This window comes from Haplochromis burtoni, unplaced genomic scaffold (genome assembly GCF_018398535.1).
Source record: "Haplochromis burtoni strain Fernald_Lab_line unplaced genomic scaffold, NCSU_Asbu1 Contig_34, whole genome shotgun sequence".
NCBI classification, from domain to species: Eukaryota; Metazoa; Chordata; class Actinopteri; order Cichliformes; family Cichlidae; genus Haplochromis; species Haplochromis burtoni.
The window spans coordinates 1,881,809-1,902,016 of record NW_024582395.1 but is presented as its reverse complement, the minus strand read 5'-3'; the positions used below and the strand labels follow the sequence as shown (position 1 = coordinate 1,902,016).

General features: G+C 39.1%; 2 protein-coding genes across 4 annotated transcripts; one reads left to right on the top strand and one right to left on the bottom strand.

The window, feature by feature from the left end:
* Positions 1–10,020: 10,020 nt before the first annotated feature.
* Positions 10,021–14,553, top strand: slc35d2 (solute carrier family 35 member D2). 3 transcript variants are annotated; one of them, XM_005919035.3, is made up of 12 exons: positions 10,021–10,139; positions 11,118–11,151; positions 11,234–11,320; positions 11,412–11,479; positions 11,583–11,654; positions 11,906–11,974; positions 12,082–12,184; positions 13,001–13,093; positions 13,195–13,262; positions 13,671–13,749; positions 13,974–14,056; positions 14,312–14,553. In XM_005919035.3, the coding sequence occupies exons 3-12, from the start codon at positions 11,234–11,236 to the stop codon at positions 14,436–14,438; spliced, it is 849 nt and encodes a 282-aa protein (XP_005919097.1). In that variant the 5' UTR covers positions 10,021–10,139; positions 11,118–11,151; the 3' UTR covers positions 14,439–14,553. The 3 variants fall into 3 exon arrangements, with proteins under 3 accessions (XP_005919097.1, XP_042075440.1, XP_005919096.1); XM_042219506.1 differs by lacking the exon at positions 10,021–10,139 and adding an exon at positions 10,293–10,387; XM_005919034.3 differs by lacking the exon at positions 10,021–10,139 and adding an exon at positions 10,445–10,954.
* Positions 14,554–15,149: 596 nt separating this feature from the next.
* znf367 (zinc finger protein 367) lies at positions 15,150–19,396 on the bottom strand. Its single transcript, XM_005919033.3, has 5 exons — positions 18,751–19,396; positions 17,826–17,976; positions 17,481–17,600; positions 16,873–17,011; positions 15,150–16,749 (listed from the first exon to the last, which is right to left on the bottom strand). The coding sequence occupies exons 1-5, from the start codon at positions 19,027–19,029 to the stop codon at positions 16,494–16,496; spliced, it is 945 nt and encodes a 314-aa protein (XP_005919095.1). The 5' UTR covers positions 19,030–19,396; the 3' UTR covers positions 15,150–16,493.
* Positions 19,397–20,208: the final 812 nt, after the last annotated feature.

The following is a 20,208-nucleotide window of genomic DNA, read 5'->3' as shown; positions in this document are numbered from 1 at the left end:
TAGGCATCGTGTTTCATTCAAAGAGCTTCTTACTGGTTAAAGCACATGCTCACACACTCCCTTCTGACAGTTGGTGGGTGGATGCACATGTACGCTTTGTTGTCAGTATTTAAACATCAAGGGCATGTTGCCTCCCCACACTTGCTCTGCCATCATGGATGTGAAAATTGTCTTTTTGATTGTTTGTCTGTGCGCCTTGGCCATCACCTCCACTGAAGGTAAGGACACTCAGAGCAAACACACATGCTGAAACCAAGAGAGCACTGGCACTGTACCGATTATACTTCAGGTCCTAAATAAGAAGTTCACATTTAAAGATTTTTTCTGAGAAAATTGCAATGACTCTACATTCCTCCTGGGATTTAAACAAGATGATGATGCATGTGCATTTTAGCACAGCTGGTTTTTGGAGGGTTTTTTCAGTTTTTTCTTCATCCAGCTGTTTTAAAGCATAAAATTATTCCAGTAAAAATATGTTTTAGAAAGTTAACTTTAAGCTGACTTATTTGATCAGTTTAACCACAAAGACTATTGCACAAAACAAAAAACCTAGCCCTGTTTGGTTTTAGGATGCTAAAAATACAAAAATTAGACATATATAAACTTTTTATAAAAGTGCAATACTGTAAATATTTTTGTTTGTGTGTTTTTTGGAGACCTGTTAGAATGGACACACAATTATTCTCTAGCAAATGTCTTTTTCTTTTATTTTTTTATATTATGTTAGTTTTATACTTTTTAAAATTCTTAAATTTGGTCTTAATCTCACATTACAGCTGGCATCCCAAGATGCTGCATGACAGCAAACAAAAAAATCAAACGATATATGCTGAAGAACATTCAGAGATGGGAGATGCAGGAAATCGGTGCCTGTGACATCAGAGCACTTGTGTAAGTGTTTGTTTACTTAAGTGTGCCAAAAGGTTACAGGTAATATTGTAGTTATTACATGATTGGTAAAGGAAGGTTTTGAGAATTATTGACAGTAATTTTGTTTTGTTATGATTTACTTATAACATCATGCATTCATCATATAAAATGAAAATTTAATGTAAAAAATAAACACCAATAAAGAAACTTTATCCAGAGGCAGTTTTCCTTCATTTTTGCTTAGGGTTACTGCATTTGCACTGTTATGTTAAACTGAAATGTATTTATGTTTCTATGTGGACCCACAGGGTGTTTGTAAAAGGCTTCAAAAGGCCACTGTGTGTTGATCCGAGACTGAAGCCATACCTGGAGGAGCTATTGAAAGAGAAGAAGAGTGGAACAAAAAACGTACTTCTCCAAATGTCTGGGTATCATGTTTCTCACATATGATGTTATATGATATACATCATCATGCTTGGTTGTTGTTGTTGCTTTTCTTTTGATCTTAAAAAGCTATCTACTGTAACTCTGTTACAAAGCAACACTGCATTTACTCAAGTACTTTTTAGGGGTACAACTGTGGTTTCATATACTGACACTTTATATTAAGAAAATGTGTCATTACATTTTATGCATTATTAAAAATGAAACTACATGAACTGGTTTGAGTTGAGCCCATCTCAACTGCCTGCAGTGGTACTTCTTGTGTTAACGCATTAATGTGATGATATTATTACCACTAGTACTACTATTACAACGTAAAATTAACAGATACTACTCTACAGCATGTAATAGTGTGTGCCATAGCCTGTAAAAATGTTTATACATTAAGAATTAAAAAAAAACTTTAAACTGTGATTCATATCATTCTTTTATTCTATTTTGTCTGCACCTGAAAGAGTGGTCAGTGGTCCAGCCATAGTTCAGCCAACCAGCATAGACACATTATGATAACAAAGTTGCTGCTGGGCAACAATGTTCAGTCATTTCAGAAACGTGTCACGATCAAAATAACAGCAGCATGGTGGCACGGTGGTTAGCACTGTTGCCGCACAGCAAGAAGGTCCTGAGTTCAATTCCACCATCAGGCCGGGGTCTTTCTGTGTGGAGTTTGCATGTTCTCCCCGTGTTTGTGTGGGTTCTCTCCGGGTACTCCGGCTTCCTCCCACCGTCCAAAGACATGCAGCTTGTGGGGATAGGTTAATTGGATAATCCAAATTGCCACTAGGTGTGAATGTGAGTGTGAATGGTTGTCTGTCCCTGTGTGTTAGCCCTGCGATAGACTGGCGACCTGTCCAGGGAGTACCCTGCCTCTCGCCCTATGACAGCTCCAGTGCCCCCCGCGATCCTGAAAAGGATAAGCGAATGGATGAATGGATGGAAGAACAAGTGTCTAAGAATGCTGTTAGAAATGAAACTCCAAGTCCTTACTGGAAAGAAGGAAGACTTTTTTTCGGTTCAGTGTTATCCTCAGATAAGAAACCCTGATTTATCCCCTAGAGGCAAGTACATTCATCAATGAATAAACAGCCCCCATGACTACATGAATCTGCTGCCAGTCTGTTGCTTTTCTGGCACCAGACATTAGTAATAGTGTTTCCCTGTGCTGACAAGCTCAAAGCTGGTTTGGTGTCACGCAAATCTTCCTTAAATACATAAACGAACTCTGTCACAATCAAAATTTGATAGATTGTTGTGGCTTCAGTTCAGACACCTATGTTTCTGAGTCAGTGAATTGTCATTCATGTTCCACTCTTCTTGCAAATTTTAATATCTCAATATCTTCCAAACTGTAAAGAAAAAGTTCTTGTATGAATGGGTGTGAATGGGTGAATGACGCAAGCTCTATAAAGAGCTTTGAGTGTTCAGGGAATGTTTTCAGAGATATAAATGATTGCTTAGTGGCCCCAAATGTGTTCTTGCAGGAGGACAATTAGCCTCAACACACAGACAAAGTCATTAAGAACTATCTTCAGTGTGAAGTAGAACAAGAACTACTGGACGTGATAGCATAGCCTCCACAGAGCCCTGATCTCAACATCATCAAGTGTGTCTGGGATTACATAAAGAGACAGAAGGATGTGAGGAAGCCTACATCCACAGAAGATCTGTGGTTTGTTCTCCAAGATGTTTGGAACAACCTACCAGCCGAGTTCCTTCAAAAACTGTGTGCAAGTGTACCTAGAAGAACTGATGCTGTTTTGAAGGCAAAAGGTGGTCACACCAAATATTGATTTGATTTAGATTCACTGCATTTTGTTGATTGATGAAAATAAATGAGCAACACTTCCATTTTTGAAAGCATTCTTTGCTTTCAGCATTTTTTCCTCACCTGACTAAAACTTTTGCACAGTACTGATAACTGAGACAATTTTTTTCAGTTGAGCAAGAGTGTTGTCAAAAATGTATTTCGCCTATTTGGGGCAAGCTTTCTTGTAACTTAAGTAGTCTTCAGGAACAGCTGTTGGATGTTTGCTGCCTTTTGTTTCATTCTAGGTCAAGCTGATCTCACACTGATCCCATAATGACGCAGTCATTATGTAGGGAGGCCTCTGTCAGTGCGCACCAGGGTGGCTGTGGCTACAATGTAGCTTACCATCACCAGTGTGTGAATGTGTGTGTGAATGGGTGGATGACTGAACGTGTAAAGCACTTTGGGGTCCTTAGGCACTAAGTAAAGCGCTATACAAATACAGGCCATTTACCATTTAATAATAGTGTTTCATTGTGTGTTTTTCTATCCAGGTAAGCTTTTACTGTGCTAGCAGTGTGTTTGGGATCATTGTCAAAGTGAAAAATTAAGCCATTACCAATCAAATGCTTTCTGGGTGGTATTGCATGAGGGATTAAAATAAAACTTTTGCCAATTTTTTTCCTCCAATTTTTTACGCTGCACATCATGACAAGATATGGTTTCAGTTAATAGCTCCTTAAGAATCACCTTATTGGTGCAAAAATACTATTTTATGCCACACTGTATAGCTTTAGAATGTTTCATAGATTAAACTAAAGAAATGAGTTAAGTGCATTTTTGTGCTTGGATGATTCACATGTCATTGTTAAGTGGTTCAACAAAGTCAAAAAGCATTCCCCTGAAATCGTTGAAAGTTATAAGGACTGGAATGAAAATGACTGAAAAAGAAATGTCCAAAGAAAAACTCTGAAAGACCTTCAGAAAGCCCAGAGAACTATTGCTCAAGATAACTTTAAAACAAAAGACATGGCTTTATATTTGCCACCAATAAGCAAAATAAAAAGATATAAGGTTCGGCTCAAGACGAAGAGTTTTGTAAGTCTGTGTAATGCTAGAAAGTCTAGTTTCTTTATGTATACTGGGGACTTGTTCGATCTTATCCCCTAATAGTGCTCAGATCCTGTTACCACCTCTGTCCACACAAATCCGCTGAAAAGAAGCTGTCACAGTAAAGGCTGTGAAACTTCTGAGAATGGATGAGTAAGCTTGTTTGATTTATTTGAGTACATTCCATACAGTGAAGAACAAAAACACTGTTAGGTGGGAAAGTATAATTACATTAAGCTCTCTTCGTTTGCCTGAGGAGCTTCTTCACGCACAAGTGCTTTTTTAAAAAAAACTTTTCTTGTCCTGGATTTTACTTAAATAAACACACACAAAAAACCTTACGAATGTTTTTCATGTCGTGTGTTGTGTTGTTAAGCTGTGAAAATGACCGTTGAAAGCCTGAAAGAAACTAAAAAGGAAACTGATGATTATTCTAAGATCCAGCAATTAATTATTGTCCCCTGTGCTGGTCATGACTCTGAGACCTCTATGTAAAGCAAAATGTAGGCGATCTATTTAGGTCCTACTATACTGTTGAAAGGACCTCCTGTGCTTTCTAGTCACGCCACATCTGTGGGGGTTTGACTAACAGACAACACTGGCTTTTTTGCAGTTATTATTTTTCCCTTCATACAAATCAAACAGTTTCTTCTGAGATTCTTAGCTTCAGAGGGTTTTCAGAAATGTACAGTAACTTTAATTCTTTCCAAACAAAACTTTCATTCAGTGACCTTTGTTGTGGGCAGCTGCACTCACCAACTCCCAATGTCCCTTCACGAAGGGCTGAACAGGCCAGAAAGAATTTAAATTGCAGAAGAAGAGTCATACTTATAGGTGTCACGGATGAGGTGGAGGAGAGCCAGACATTAGAGTGGGAAGGTGAGAGCTCGGAAGACATCCCAACTTTGCCGTAAGCTGAGCAGTGATTTTACCCACCACCCATTATGCATTCAAATCAATGTGTAACCTTGGCATTTGTCATTTTATGGTATTACATTGGTAAAATTGGTAAAATTCTGGAGCTGGAAACAATTTTCAGCATATTGATCTTCAGACTGGGCTGTAGTTATAGCCAATTCGATAAGTCAAGACAGATTCTTCAGGATTATGGAGTCCATCATTGTAGCAAATCAAGTCAATGCCACTGATATGGGAGAAAAGAATAAGGTCCTCTGGAAGGTGAGAGCTCTCTTAAAAAGACTGCACAATGAGGCTGCATCAGTCTGCTGAGATGAAAAACCTGTGTAGATAAACATGTGTTTTCCTTTTCTCACGACTTCATAGCCCTGGCTTGTTATCCATACTTACACTATCTAGCTTAAAGCTGTCCCCCTCTCCGTTTTTTCCCTCCTTTTTTAATAAAAAAAAGGTCAAGATAATCAAAAGGTAATTTTTTAACTATTAAAAAAGTAGACTTTTTTAAAATTTATATTTATTTGCCTTTTTTTGTCATAAAGCTTCTTTTTCTTGTTATTTAACTGTATAACTATGAAAAAATAAATTGAGCTTCTGATCCTATGTTGCTCATTGCTGCTTAGACCTGTACTTTTAATTGCAATCTTTGTTTTTACAGTGAAGCATACAGAAGGCTGAGTCTCGATCCGTGTCATGTGGGATTATGCTGTGTGGGTCATTTTGCCGTTAGGGTTCGGGGCAGCTTCGTCACTGTTGTTGTTTAGAACAGAGATTCTCAGACACTTTTTCTTTCACTTCAGAAGCTGAGAAAAGTTAATCCCGCTCCCTAATGTTTTAATCACTCCATAACAATAAGAAGGATTTAAATGTAAATCCTACATAAATACATGTCATCACAGTGGCATTGGCAAAGTTGTTTATTTTTCACCTGTTCATGCACCACACCTGCTGTAGCTCCACACCCCACCAAGGATGAGTAGAAGTGTGTGACACCACAAAAGCAATGCAAAGCTCTTTTGACTGATCATCTTTATCATCTGATATAAATCTATCTTAGGGTGACTGGTGTCTTTGAGAATGCTAGTTACTTCATTGTTGGAAATCACTGAACGATGTCAGAACAAAAAGGGATGTGAGTCATATGCTGGGCCTTCACAGTGGTAATCCAGTCGTACACCTGTGGGACACCTGCTTCTTTGGTGGTACATTGTGGCTCAAACTCTTTGTCACTTTTGTTTATTTCAGTTGATCACACAAAATGTGCACAGTCTGTTAGATTTAAATAAAATGTTTGCCATTTATTCTACTAAAGATTCCTGTTTAACCATCACCCACCATGCAGGCATCCCGTGTTAACGTATTTCTGTTATTAACTTTGGCAGGTTCACAGTTAATTTTTAATTAAGTTTCTTGGCTCACCACATTTTAAGCTCCTTGCTTTTTAACAGGATTCGTCATTGGTCCATTATATGAGTTATCAAGTCAGAGTCACTTATGTTAATACCCAACTGATGAACCTGTTATGACCGTAACTGTAAGCAAGTCATTTAAAATGGAAGAGAGCCTCCGGCAAATTACGGTTTTATTGACTGCCTCGAGTCACAAAGGATCAGAAACATTCATAAATACTTTCCCATATGAGTGTATTCAAGTCAAAGCAGGTTTCTCCAGTGGTGGTTATTCTAATTATGAAGAAAGTTTCCACTGAGTAGAAGTTTTATTTTATTTTATCATAGTTATACAGTTAAATAACAAGAGAAAGAGTTTATTAAAGTTCAAAGAGGAAAAACACGGTGTCAGATGAGAGTATAGGTAAACTTAACCCCCCCACACACACAGACACACACACATACACAAAAACATGTCACAGCTTCGCACAGTTGAACTTCTGCCCACAATTTAATCCCATGTCATTGTTCTCCAGGCACGCATTCATCAGCACTCAAAACTGTCATAAAGCATTGATTCATCCCGTTTAAGAGGAACAGGAACTATGTGGAAAAGGTCTTCGAAAAGGGATCAGTTTTGTTTATTGTGAAGTGAAAATGATGAGAAGGGCTTTTAAAGGAGAGATTTATAACAAAGCAGACCTGCACTTGTAACTTTTCTGCTGAGAGTGAAGTAAAGGTACAAACTGATTTTGTGAACAGCTGCCAATCATTACAAGAGTTTCCCTGTCACCGTCAAACATGAGCCTGATGCTACAGCACCATCTTGTGGAAACACTCATAGGGATTTTTCCATAGACTGCTCAACTGCAGGAATTCAGGTATGCATGTTTGCCAAAGCAAGTATATTCAGAAACGTGTCAACAGACAATTATCATATCTTTAATTTACTTCCTATACCAAGCTAGCAAGATAAGGCATCTCACATTTCTTCTGCATATGGACAATGTACACAATATACCCATATTTTTTTGTAGCTCAGGAGGTAGAACAGGAAATAGGTGGTTTGATGCATGACTGCTCCCAGTTTGCAGGCCAAATCCTCTTGGGCCAATCTCAAGTTACTCACAGATGCATTCATTTGGGTGTGAATGTGTTTGAAGGTTAAATAGAAAGCACACATAGAAAAAAAGGCATAGAAAAATGTTCTTGTGTGAACGGATGTGAATGAGTAAAGGAGGCAAGCTGTATGTAAGAACCAATCTATTTAATATTCAGTTGTCTCAAGCAAACTATTCTCTTGTCTTGGTATCAACACTTTAATATCTCAGAAAAACTTGTCCATACACACCTGCTGCTAACAGCAAAAACAGTCCCACTGCTCACTGTGGGAAAATATGTTCAAATACACAAAACAGTACATTTATGGGTGCAGCACAGTCCAGTAGACACTTCCAGAAATAAGAGCTTTGCTTACTTGCCTACTGAAGCATGATAACCACTTTTTGTCTGGTAATGTTTAACTTGGCAGAGATCAGGCAGGTTTCAGCCTAGAGCTGAGAACCAAAGTGCCGCACAATTATGTGTAATTTATCTATTAAGTTATACAGTGAATAACATGTATTCACAATCAATGTCCCTACTTCAAAAAAAAAAAAAAAAAAGAATAAACACGTAAGAGAAAAGCTTCGCTGACAATGCCATATAATGTACATTTAGGCTGCTTATCTTAGATTTCTTTATATGTAATCAGAGCACATTAGCCTGAGAAAAAAAGAGAAACGCAGAGTACATTAAATATACATATATACAGGTATATAACCAAACACAAGGCAGCCTGGCATTATTTTAACTCATTCACTGCCATTGACGTCTATAGACGTCAATGGCAGTGAATGAGCAGTGGGGAGTTACCTGATTTGAAAATGGCTGGCAGTGAATGAGTTAAGATCAGCTGACACCAGAGATAAATCTATATTTGTAGATTAAAGAGAACTCTTGTTCAATAATATGCAGACCTGAAATTGTCTTCATAGTACAATGTATTGAAATAAACCTCTTTAAGGTACAATTTTGCATAAAAGGGAAAATAAGCTTTTGTGTACCAACAATGGTATGTTGAATTTGGTCTATTACAATTAAAAATCAAAATGTTCTTGTGTTTTGTAATACACTAAGCCCTGTTTTGGGGCCATTTTTTACAAGTATGTATACTTGTACTGTAGTACAACACACAGCCATCTGTCCACTTTGACACATTGTGAATCAGTTTTACCTGTGTTGGTGTTGGGCTATGAGCACAGGTCCCAATTAAAGCTATCAGGACTTTTTCCTGATGTCTCAAAAAGAGTCATAAAGATGCTCACAAGTAGCTCACTGGGGGTGATTTGTAAGACTCTGGCAGCACTGCTTCTGTTCCTCCTTGAACAGAAAAGGCTGTTGTGCCACAAAGTGATCATCTGTCAAGAAGTAAATACTGGTATTTGTTAAAAAGTATATAAAAATGAGTTGTTGGTATTTAAGCTATTGTGAATGACTTGTTGACCTATAATCCCTCAAACATATATCACATGAATGGTACCAAAATAATTTTGAGCCAGAAACGATATCTCTGCTAGATGCTGCCCACAATCAGTTTTTGGCAAAGGACATGTCTTTTATTTATTCAGGTAAAAGGTCTCATTTATATTTAAAATGCATTTTTATATACAGTGATGTGTCCAAGAGGGCAGCAGAAATTGCAACAAATATAACATAGAACAGCTCTACAAATATATTTCAAGTTGCCCAAAAGGATTGGATCGATTATGATGTAGAATGCAGAGTAGATCAAATAGTGCAGATTTGTGAGGATACGTATGACAAAACAGGTAATTTCTTTATTTTATCCTGGATAAATCATGCTGAATATTATTTACCAATATAAATAACAACATTATAAATAAAAAGCAAATTCAATATTTGGCAGTAACTTTTTGGCTAGGTCCAGCTGCTAGGTCGATGCCCTACTATGTTCCTGTCCAGCTTCTTGTGCAGCAGTCGGTCTCCTGGTATCTCCTTCACAGTCTTAAGATTGCACTGGGGGACACAGCAAACCTTGTTGCAGTAGAATGTATGGATGTAGCATCCTAGAGGAGCTGGACTAACTTTGCTGGCCATGCAAAGCCATGACGAGGACAATAATAAAAACAAAAATAACCAGTGGGCATCGCCTGCCTGTTCAAAATCAGAATCAGAGTCCTTTGTTGACATTAAATATCAGATGTTCAAAAAGATTAGAAGCTGCTCCTTTGTAGCAGCATTTAGAATAAATAACAATGAAAACAAATCCAAAAGTACCACCATATACACATGTGTAGTGATGTGTGATGTGAGAAGTACTGATGTGAAATTTGTACAGTAATGGCTTGTGAAAAGAAAATGTGTTTCTGAGACTGTTAATCGTGGTTTGGACGGACCTGTAGCGCCCCCTAGAGGACAGCAACTCAAACAGGTGACCTCTGAAGCCTCTTCCACTGAGCCTGGGTGCAGTGAGTGAACCACATATGTAAAGATGCTCTCAATGGCTGAACGATAGAAGGTCACCAGCAGCTTCTCAAAGATTTTGTTCCTCCTGAGCACTCCCAGGTAGTGCAGAGCTGACCTGATCCCCCTTTTCAGCTCAGGTGAGTGGAGAAGAGAGAGATGGTCAGACTGGTCTAGGTCTGGGAGCTGTGTGGCTCTCTTATGTTGCCTGTGTGTAAATGCTTCCCCCTGTTGTCATACATCTTACATTGTGTTAGAATGTAGGCAGGAAAGACTGGAGGTTTGCCTGATTAAAATCAACGGTGATAATGGTGTGTCCCTGTCCTAAAGGGGGGTCCTTGTTGCCGCTCCAGTGCACCTGTTCTCACTTTAATTTGCTCCAAATCAGGTGAAACTGATTCACGTTGCTTTATGTTTCTTAACTGGACAGACTGGTATTTCTGGTGTTTAACTAACTTTGTGTTATAGTGTGGTTACCGAGTCTTCCTCTTTTTTTCTCCCTAAACTGTTTACATTTCATCTATAAAAACTCATGTAAACTATTTGGAACGTCTGCGCTTTATTTTGTAACAGTGTGCTTTTCTTTTCGTTTCCTATTAAGTGAAAATGTGCTTGACATTTTAAAGACAGGCGAAACAATTTGGCTTCAGCTCGACCCATCTCCTGAATTATGTAATAGTTGTAAAAGACCGCCTACCCTTTCTTTTGCTATGTGGCCATTTACGACTTGTGGACACGAAAGGGCAGCTGAACGAAAGTCGCCACTCGACCAGAATCAACTCAAGCCTAATTTTAAACGCTAAAAGCTTCATTCGCAGTATGTAACTATGTCTTTGGAACCCTGTGAAGAAACTGCGGAACACTCCGCTTTGCTCAAGCTCCTCTCTGCACTGTTTTATGCCGGAAGTTCGTTTCTTATTACCGTAGTGAACAAAACCGTGTTGACAACTTTCAGGTAGGTGTCGCTTTGTAGGGATATCACTAATTTATTCATAGTCGAAGAACGGAAGCAAAAAAAAATTGTTAAGTTCACAGATAAAGGAAGCTTGTAATAATAGCTTATTCTCTGTTGTCGAGTTATATTTAAGAGTTCTGCTTTTTGTGTGTTGACTTTGCAGATTTCCCTCCTACTTGTGTCTGGGAATTGGACAGGTATGTTGTCCAGGTGTGAATACCTCCCACCCACACTCCACTAATAATAAACAAATACAAACTCATTTTATTGTCCTTTCAGATGATCACCACTGTTATTGTTCTTTATGCGGCCAAAAAGAGCAAAACGGTGCAGTTTCAAGATTTCGACAAGAATGTTCTCTTAAAAGTAAGCACCCTCACCCCATTATCATATCTCTATTTATTCTTTTTTTTAATGTATTTTGTGATCTATAAATCTTTTTGTTTGTTATGCCCAGATTTTCCCCCTCCCTTTGCTGTACGTTGGGAACCATGTTACAGGCCTGGCAAGCACCAAAAAACTCAGGTTTTTACCAGTTCATTTGCATCACATTTAGTCCTTAAATTTAGTTAAGATTTTCTCAGTACTCATTTATGCAGTCTTCCCGAAACGGTGTTATCTGTTACAGTTTACCCATGTTTACAGTTTTGCGGAAATTCACTATATTGATGACAATGATCTTGGAAGCGTATATACTAAGGTAAGGAATTATTCTAACTATGTATTACTGTTTGAGCCTTGAAGCACTCTAGGGCCTTATCTCATCTGATTTGGTCTGAAATTTCTTAAAGTACTTTACTTGAAGAGGTTTCTAATGGATTTGTTAATGGAGTTAAACAATGTGAGAGCTTTCAGTGTAGGATGTGAGATTTAAAAAAAAAAAAAAAAGATTTAACAATGGAAGTGCCCATTAATGTATGCCTGTTTTGTCTTCTTTATCTCCATTTTCAGAAAAACATTTCCAAAGCGTCTTGTGTACAGTGTTGTAACCATAGTATTTGGTGCTATGATTGCTGCAAGGTATAGTTTTGCTTTTTGTTTTTATTTAAATTACTTTTGTAATTGTATTTCTCCATGAACTGCAACAACAAAGTAGACTTTACCTCCATCTCTATTGTCTCCTATAGTTCAGACCTGGCCTTTGATGTGGAGGGCTATACATTCATCCTGCTTAATGATGCATTCACTGCTGCCAGTGGAGTGTACACCAAGAAGAAACTTGGTGATAAGGTAGGATTTCCTGTTCCGTAGAAAAACAGAGACAATTTGAGCATTGCTGCCTTAGTAGATATATCTCTGTCCAGGTGTTGTTTGAAGAAAAAAAACAAAAAACAATTTTACTGCACAGCTGTGCTGCCAAGAAAAATGGGGGCACAACCATCCAAAGCAATGCACAGTGAAGGAGAGTGTGCAGGCAGAGTGGATTGGGTGGAGACACGTGTCAGGTGTGATTTGTGTCAGAGTTGGAGCTACAGGTGGGACAGCTCAGGCTGAGCAGTGTGCAAACCAAGTTAAAGAAGCAAGGCTGAAATTGTTTAGACATGGGGGGGAGGAGGGTGGATTTATCTGGACAAAGGATGCTGAAGATGGAGCTGCTAGGCAGAAGGAAAAGATGAAGACCCCAGAGAAAATTCATGGATGTAGTAAAGAAGGATATGCAGAGGGTTGATGTGACAACGGAGGATGCTAGGAGTGGAGGTAGATGATCTGCTGTGGTAACCCCAAGGTAACAGCTGAAAGAAGAAGAATATTAGAAAAGAAAGCTGAGCATTATCTTTTTAAACAACAAAACAGAAGGTTTTAGTGTCGTTCACGAATATCCTTTGATCATGGCAGCTCCACACTAGCAGCGTCTTTATATCTAAAAGCAGAATCGTGGGATTTGCACATTTTTTAACCTTTTTTTTTTTTAATGCATAGTGATGCGAGCATCTAATGACGCATGTGCCTCACAGGAGTAAAATGTTAACGTTCTCAATACTTTGAAATGTCCCTATTGCATAACAGTGTTTGCTGTTTACATTTGTTTTCCTCCTTTTTGTCAAGGGTCTTGGGAAGTATGGGGTCCTGTTTTACAATGCATTAATAATTGTCATTCCTACTGTCTTGGCAAGTGCGTTTACTGGAGATTTACACAAGGTAAACTGTGATCAGGTGCATTATCGCTATTTATTGTTGTTTTTTGGTTTTCTGTGCCAGAAACTGTATTCTGTTACCACCCTTTATGTTTTGATCCACAGGCAGTCACATTTGAAGACTGGGTGAAAGGCACATTTGTCTTTTGTTTCCTTATTTCATGCTTAATGGGGTATGTCACTATAATCCAGTCCAAACTGTTCAGTTATTGTAGAAATCAAACTTCCTTGAGTCGGTCATTCTATATAAAATTGATCAAAGATAACTAGGATGTGATGAAAATTATTCTGACACAGAAGCGGAGATGGCTAGGGGGTGAATATGGTATGATTGTAGCTAAAAAAGAGACTAAGTTGAAAGGGCATATGTTCTACCCACCCTTCCGTATATTTTGAGGGCCTATAACTTGGAAAGTATTCATAGTGTGAAGGCAGAATTTCGTTAACCTTTATTAAACACACTAAAATATTTGCACAAATAAAAACGTTGTTGAATCTGAGGGTGTTGAGTTGACGATGGAATGGCCCAGATGTTAGATTGCTGTTCAAAGCTGTTTTGCTTTTGTCCTAATTTTCTTTAGGTTTGTGCTGATGTATTCCATCGTCCTCTGCAGCCATTATAACTCAGCACTTACAACCACAGTAGTTGGGGCAGTAAAGGTAAGAGCACACTGATATTAGTTTGTTTTTTTTATTGTACAAAATCCAAATATTAAGAGTTCTTTGAAAAATTGTTGACTGAAATCCACAGCAAAAAATTTCCTCCTTTTTTCTTGACCCATGGTGATGGACAGGTGGAGGGATTTACTTAGATAGTTGTTGTTTTTTTTCCTTATTTCCAACACAATGATACTAAAGTGAACAAAATTTCACCTTTTCCTCAGAATATTGCAGTGGCCTATATTGGCATGTTTGTAGGTGGAGACTACCTGTTCTCTTGGACTAATTTCCTAGGCCTCAGCATTTGGTGAGTAATAAGACTTAAATGCTATTTTCTGTTCCTGACTACAGAGTTAAGCGTGACTCTATAAGAGGCCATATTTCTTCAAAAAGTCAAACAGTATGCTATGTTGAATAAGAACAGCAGATTGGAATCTGGCTTGGGAAGGATTTTAATCTAGAGCAAAATATTGATTGAAAGTGAAGATTAGGCATTCTCTGATAAATATAGTTTAGTCTGCAGATTTTGTTTCCTTGAACATTTTATCTTTTTGGTTTTCAGTATGTCAGGTGGACTAATGTACTCATATATGACCTTCAACAAGAAACCATCTGGAAGTGACACAGGAGCACAAAAGCTGAAGCTTCAGATCTCCGAGGAATCAGCAGGAAAGTACTCTAAGGTCTAAAGGGATTTCACCACTTGGTGGCGCTGATCTGCTCCATATTGGAGCATGATATTACTTCAGCACTTATGTGCATTAATAAGCAAAAAAATAAAATCAATAAAATGCTTTCCAAATATATTCCAGGTTCCGTCTATTTCATTATACTTTTACACAATGAACAAATGGACAAGGAAGGGGTAAATCCTGGATCAGGTTCAGTGAATGTTTATTGAAGATCAACAATGACAGAACAGTGTGGACAGCCTGTGAGAGAAAATTTGTACTTTAAAACATGTAGTATATCTACCAAGCAAGCAGGATCGCCCTACACACTTAAATATGAAAACTGATGGAGGATGTTAGCAGTGGGGAAAACTGAAACTACAAATTAAAATTTCAAAGCTCTCTGTAAATTGTGCACTCGATATTCTAAAACTACATGTATATATTAAATGCCTTAATCTTTCTCAAACTGAAATATAAACAAAGGGTAAAATGCTTCCAGGTACATTCTAATTGGCTAGAATAAATCATTTGGTTTACTGATTATCAACAATCCACTTGGCTTCCAGTTTCACCATTACTTAAAAAAAACAAAATTCAAATTCGCTTGACTTCTTGAGTGACGGCTTTCTGGTGCAGGTTTCCCCTAAACAGAGGCAGGGCACTTGTGAAAGGCTTCTTACAGTGTTAAGAGATGTAGTGTTGCTTCAGGGGAAAAAAACAAAAAAATCCACTACACATCAGTTTATGATAAACAAGTGCCATTTCTTCTGGGCAAGGCAACCTAATATTCAGTGCATTGCAAACTTAATCCAAGACTTGATGGGGGCTCCAAGTACTTCATAAAAACCAATGAGTTTCCCAAATGTATGTTTTACAATCGTGGGACATTTTGTGTTGCAATATTTCCCTTTTATGAGTTAATCAAACATGGAAAAAATGACTTGTAATGAGATACATACATAAAAAAAACTGCCACCCACTACTATGGTACTGTTCCCATATCAAAACTAGTCAGCCAGCTTTTAATATAAAAGGTGACTGACACGCATTGTAAAACATCTCCCACCTAGTTGAAAACACTTTTTGGTTTCGCAAACTTGTTACGAGGAAAACCACAAAATCTAAATGTTTTCCTGTGTTTAAAAACTACTTGGAACCTTTGAACACTGTAGAATTTGGTAGACTGTATTTAGAAAACGAGTGTTATGCTTGTCTGTTACTGTTGAGAAAATAGTTACATGTATATATTTAGACAAGCGTCAACTGTAAAAATTTGAATTTTTTTTTTAAGAGCTTGTACCTGGTCAGACCTGCGGATTAGGGTTGCAATGATCACACATATAAAAATGGCCCGTGTCATATAATGTCAGACTTTTCCATCTTCCCTGACTTCCCTCTTGTCCACCTTTGCCCTTAAATAAAGTTGTACCTGTGAGGCAAAAAACTAGCTGAACCTTTCTCAGTCCATTTCTACTGCCACTGCTGTCATCAGTGGCAGTGAAATTGTGCTTATAGCACCAGAGATGAAACCTGGGAACATGGTGAGACGCCATCTGACAGTTGAACTCAACATTTCCTATGGCTGACCACACCCTGTATCATTCCGTCCATCTGAGCTTAATCCATATATACAGTCATACACACTCTTACACTCACAATATACTTAAAAAAAAAAAACTTGTTACCAAAGTGCAAACAAAACCAAAACATGATAGGTATCTTTCTTTGCCTTTAGAAGACAGAAGAAAGAAAGACATTCTTCATATTGTCAAATCTACAATTATAGCAGCCTAAAAAGGATAAAATTGAAGCTGAATAAGGTGCTTTAGCTTGTGCCTTCCTGATAATGTGTGTGGGAACAGATACCTGTGTAACACTGATCTCAAGCCAATCCAGCTCTTTTACAAAGTCTGTTTTCACAACTTTACAGGAAAAAAACTAAACTACTTGTTGATCTGCATTGTAGGAAGAATTTTAGCGACAGCACATGTAACAGGAAGGCGGACTGGGATAGAGATACGAGGGCAGGGAATTGGGAGTCCGGGATGAGGAAGAGGGATGGGTGTTCGTTCAGGGAGACAGGTTGTTAGCCAGCTCGATGAGCGCCAGAGCGCCGTGGAGTCGCTCTCGTTGCTCCTGGAGGCGGCGCTTGGCTGCTCCTCCCTGGGTGCTCTTCTCCTCCTCTGCGGTCTCTTCTTCCCCGTTCTCTTCATCAGACTGGAGAAACTCCATTGGATCCTGCTGCTCCTGGTCCTGCCCTCTAGCCTTGCCCTGTGGCTTCACCTTGGTGGTTGTAGGGGCACGCTGCTCACGGGTTCGCCAGTACCTGCAATGACAAAGAGCACATTACCATACAATGTAAACAAAACAAACAAAAAAAAAAGCTATTTAAATGTGCAAATCTTCCTCACGGTCCTGCTTTTGTACATATGAGCCTACTTTCACTTACTTTGCCAGCCACTCTGCCACAGCCTTGTTATCCACAGACTGAGCCTTCCCCAGACCCTCCTTTGGTTCTTCCCTCTTCAGACGGGAGAAAGGATGCTTGGGGCAGTGTCGGTTAGCATGTGTAAACCGATTGCCACATCCTGCAGAGGAAGCATCAAGTCTGAATAACTGCAGAAAATGACTGGAGGTTTTTGTCATTTTTACATAGTTAAAATGTGTAGTGCACAACATTTGTGGTTCACTACTGTTATAAACAGTGCTTCAGTCTTCTTAGAATGGATTACTATTAATAAATTAATGAGTAATGATGTTTACTCAAATATGACTTTTTATAAGTCACAAAGCAACAGTAATGATTTTTAGGGTTAGTACATGAAATTACAGCAGACTGTTACACAGTCAGTTTCATTTCCCAGGTACTTTCCAAGTATTAGTTTAAGGCTCTAGTCAGTCATAGTAAATAAACCACATTTCATCTTAATGGAAAGTACCTTGAAGACACTAAAGGTGAAAACTTTCAGTTTGCTGTTTGTGATAATACATTTTAAAAGGCTAACTGCATGGTCTTTTCTAAAAAATAAAAATAAAAAATCTACGTTTCACACCCACCTTTCTCAGAGCAAACAAAGGGTTTTTCCCCAGTGTGCAGGCGCTGGTGGGTCTTCAGCTGTCCACTCTGGACAAATGCCTTCCCACAGTTTGGGTAGTCACACAGATAAGGCCTCTCACCTGGGGTGGAACAAGATAAGATATACTTTATTCATCCCACAAGTTGGGAAATTGAGGAGGGGGTGGGTTAGTTAGTGGAAAAACTGTGGTTACTTAATACTTTAGTAATTACTAGACAATGCTTTTAAATTCAGTACAGGGACCACATGGTTTCATGTTTTGTACCGTGACAGGTAAAGCACATGTATTAAAGCAATTTATAATGGGTCAGCAGACTTCTCTCACCTGTGTGTGTCCTCTTATGGGCCTGGAGAGACTTCTCTCTGGGAAACACTCGGTTGCAGATGTTACAACGGATACGGCTGGATGAAGTCTCCCCCTCGCTTATCAGCTCCCGGACTGTGTCCGCCCGTGGCCGGCCTCTGCGGATACCATCCTGACAGCGAGAACACGCAGAATCATTGCTCTGGCCCTATCAGACTTATCAAAGGACTCTGGATGAATGAACACCTATGGTGCAACAGCTTTGAGACAAAGCAGGGTATAATATGCCAAACCAAGGACAAACTGTTTTCACTGCTTCATAATCTAATACACTTAACACATAATTCACATAAAATACTCATTTATTGCATTTCATACAATGTATCAACGTGCCAGTCTGACTTCATTTAATTAGCTCACGTGTTACACTGTGAGCTAATTCACATCCGGTTACATTTTTGGCGCGCGACTACACGTCATATTGGAGCAGCTGCTCCAGATTCAGGAACTGGGGTTTAAAATCCACGGAGTCACACCCTAATGCGCGGGCGTTTTTTAAATGACTCTATATGACGCCATATTGAGGCCGACTCTGTTTTAAGTAATCACATTTCAAGAGAATATATAACTTTACAAGAAAAAGGTGTTCATTCTGATCGTGCTGTTCTGCTGTGATAACTATGTATGGGTTATTGCGCCTGTTATACACATGCTATATCCTTTCAGACCTGCTCTGGAGGTTCTTCAACATATCAATGAATTAAGTTGCAAATGCTCTTTTAGGCGTATTACACTGTTGTCAGCAGTCTCTGCAGTAACAATATTAAAGTATTAAAATAGTTAAAAAATACTTTCTGCTTTTAGGTTGCGCTCAGACATCCATACGACATCCGGCCATGCCACTTTTTAAAGAGTATCAAGACAAACTTTTATATAAGGGGTTTACCTTGATCTGCTCAGGTGAAGGAGCTGTGTCCGCTTCCCTGGCCGTCTGTGTCCCGGTAGGGGACGCGGCTCCACTCCCTGAGCCCGGGCTCAGGGTTACATTGTGGGCGTTCTCTCCCCACTTCCACGGGTAGACCATAAAGTCGCTAAAGCCGGGGCTTGTCGGAGTTATGGCCTCTGCTTTCCTGGGTTTAATCGGAGTGGTCTTGATGACGGACACCAAAACTCTTTTAGGCGAGTCATTGCAGAAAATAACGTGAGGGTGCTTGCTCTCAGCCATCGTTTGAGTGTCAAAATCCCGGTGTTTGATGCAAAAGCCGCAAAACTTTTTTTTTTTCAACAAGATAAACGAGCAAGTGTAATAAATAGTTTGCCTTCTTAATCTGGAGTAAATACTTCCTTCATTTCCAAAGAGTACAAGAAGAAGAAAAAAATCTCTGATCCGCTCTCTGCTATAAAGTAACTACAAAAGTTGCAGGAATATGTGAAGACTGCGGTTTCTTTCCTTCTTGTCGCAGCAGGTCGTCTCAATTGACCTGTGTGCGCCCACAGGAGCGTTGTCCCGCGTTGCAAAATCGCGCCTGAGCAGTGCATCCTCCAATCCACTGCAGGCATCGAACCCCACGTGTCAAAAGAAGCGAATGGCAGCAGTCATATGGCTCTACCTAGCCATTCTCCAGACCAGTAGGAGACGCGAAGGGCTCTGTGCACACTAATTGGCCGAAAAGCTTTTGTCCAATGAGATTTAAACACCTGATGCGCGCTCTCGCAGATTGACATCAAGACTAGCCAATGAAAGCGATTGTGGCCCACGTGTTAGCCAATGGGAGCGAAGGGCGGTTAATTTTTTTTTTACATTGCGGATGAGCAGATGGCTCTTTTCCCGCGCTGAAGAATCTGTTTATGTTATTACATGTTTTTGTCGTTTTAAAGGGAAAGAAAACGGTGTTTCCGAGGCGCCAAAGTTACGTAATCACTGTAGGGCGGAAGTAATAGAACAAAGGCTTTATTGTGTGCAAGAAATGGAAACAGAAACTTAGAGTTATTTGAAATTTCATTATATTAATGCAATATACCTAAAGTGGTTTATCTGTTTAACCCAAAACCCTACTAAATCTCTAGATACTGTGTTCTTCAGATGATTTCATTTCTCCAGTAAAATGTAGTAAAGTGTGCTGTCAATCATCCGTTCCTGGCAGTTGTTGGAAGACGACCCTGCGCTGCTTTCACTGTCATCCTGTTTGTCGCCCATGTTTCAGTTACCTAGTAAAAAACAGTTTAAATACACTCCAGGGCACTGTCTTAAAAATAGTATAGTATGCCAAAGGGAGTGCAGATTTACTGCTGGATGAACACCATCCAGGCCATCCCGGACTATACACACTACAGACACTGAATTTAAATGTACTGATGCGGATTTATGATTAGCTTTCGGTATTTGAGTGTCACACATCTGTTT

Excerpts from the sequence above, each read along its gene's own strand:
- slc35d2 (XM_005919034.3), top strand. The coding sequence starts at position 10,827 with ATGTCTTTGGAACCCTGTGAAGAAACTGCGGAACACTCCGCTTTGCTC. Across the intron at positions 12,185-13,000 it reads AGAAGAAACTTGGTGATAAG|GGTCTTGGGAAGTATGGGGT; the intron begins GTAGGATTTCCT and ends CTTTTTGTCAAG. Across the intron at positions 13,094-13,194 it reads TTACTGGAGATTTACACAAG|GCAGTCACATTTGAAGACTG; the intron begins GTAAACTGTGAT and ends TTTGATCCACAG.
- znf367 (XM_005919033.3), bottom strand. The coding sequence starts at position 19,029 with ATGGCTGAGAGCAAGCACCCTCACGTTATTTTCTGCAATGACTCGCCT. Across the intron at positions 17,601-17,825 it reads CCATAAGAGGACACACACAG|GTGAGAGGCCTTATCTGTGT; the intron begins GTGAGAGAAGTC and ends GTTCCACCCCAG. Across the intron at positions 16,750-16,872 it reads GTGGCAGAGTGGCTGGCAAA|GTACTGGCGAACCCGTGAGC; the intron begins GTAAGTGAAAGT and ends TTGTCATTGCAG.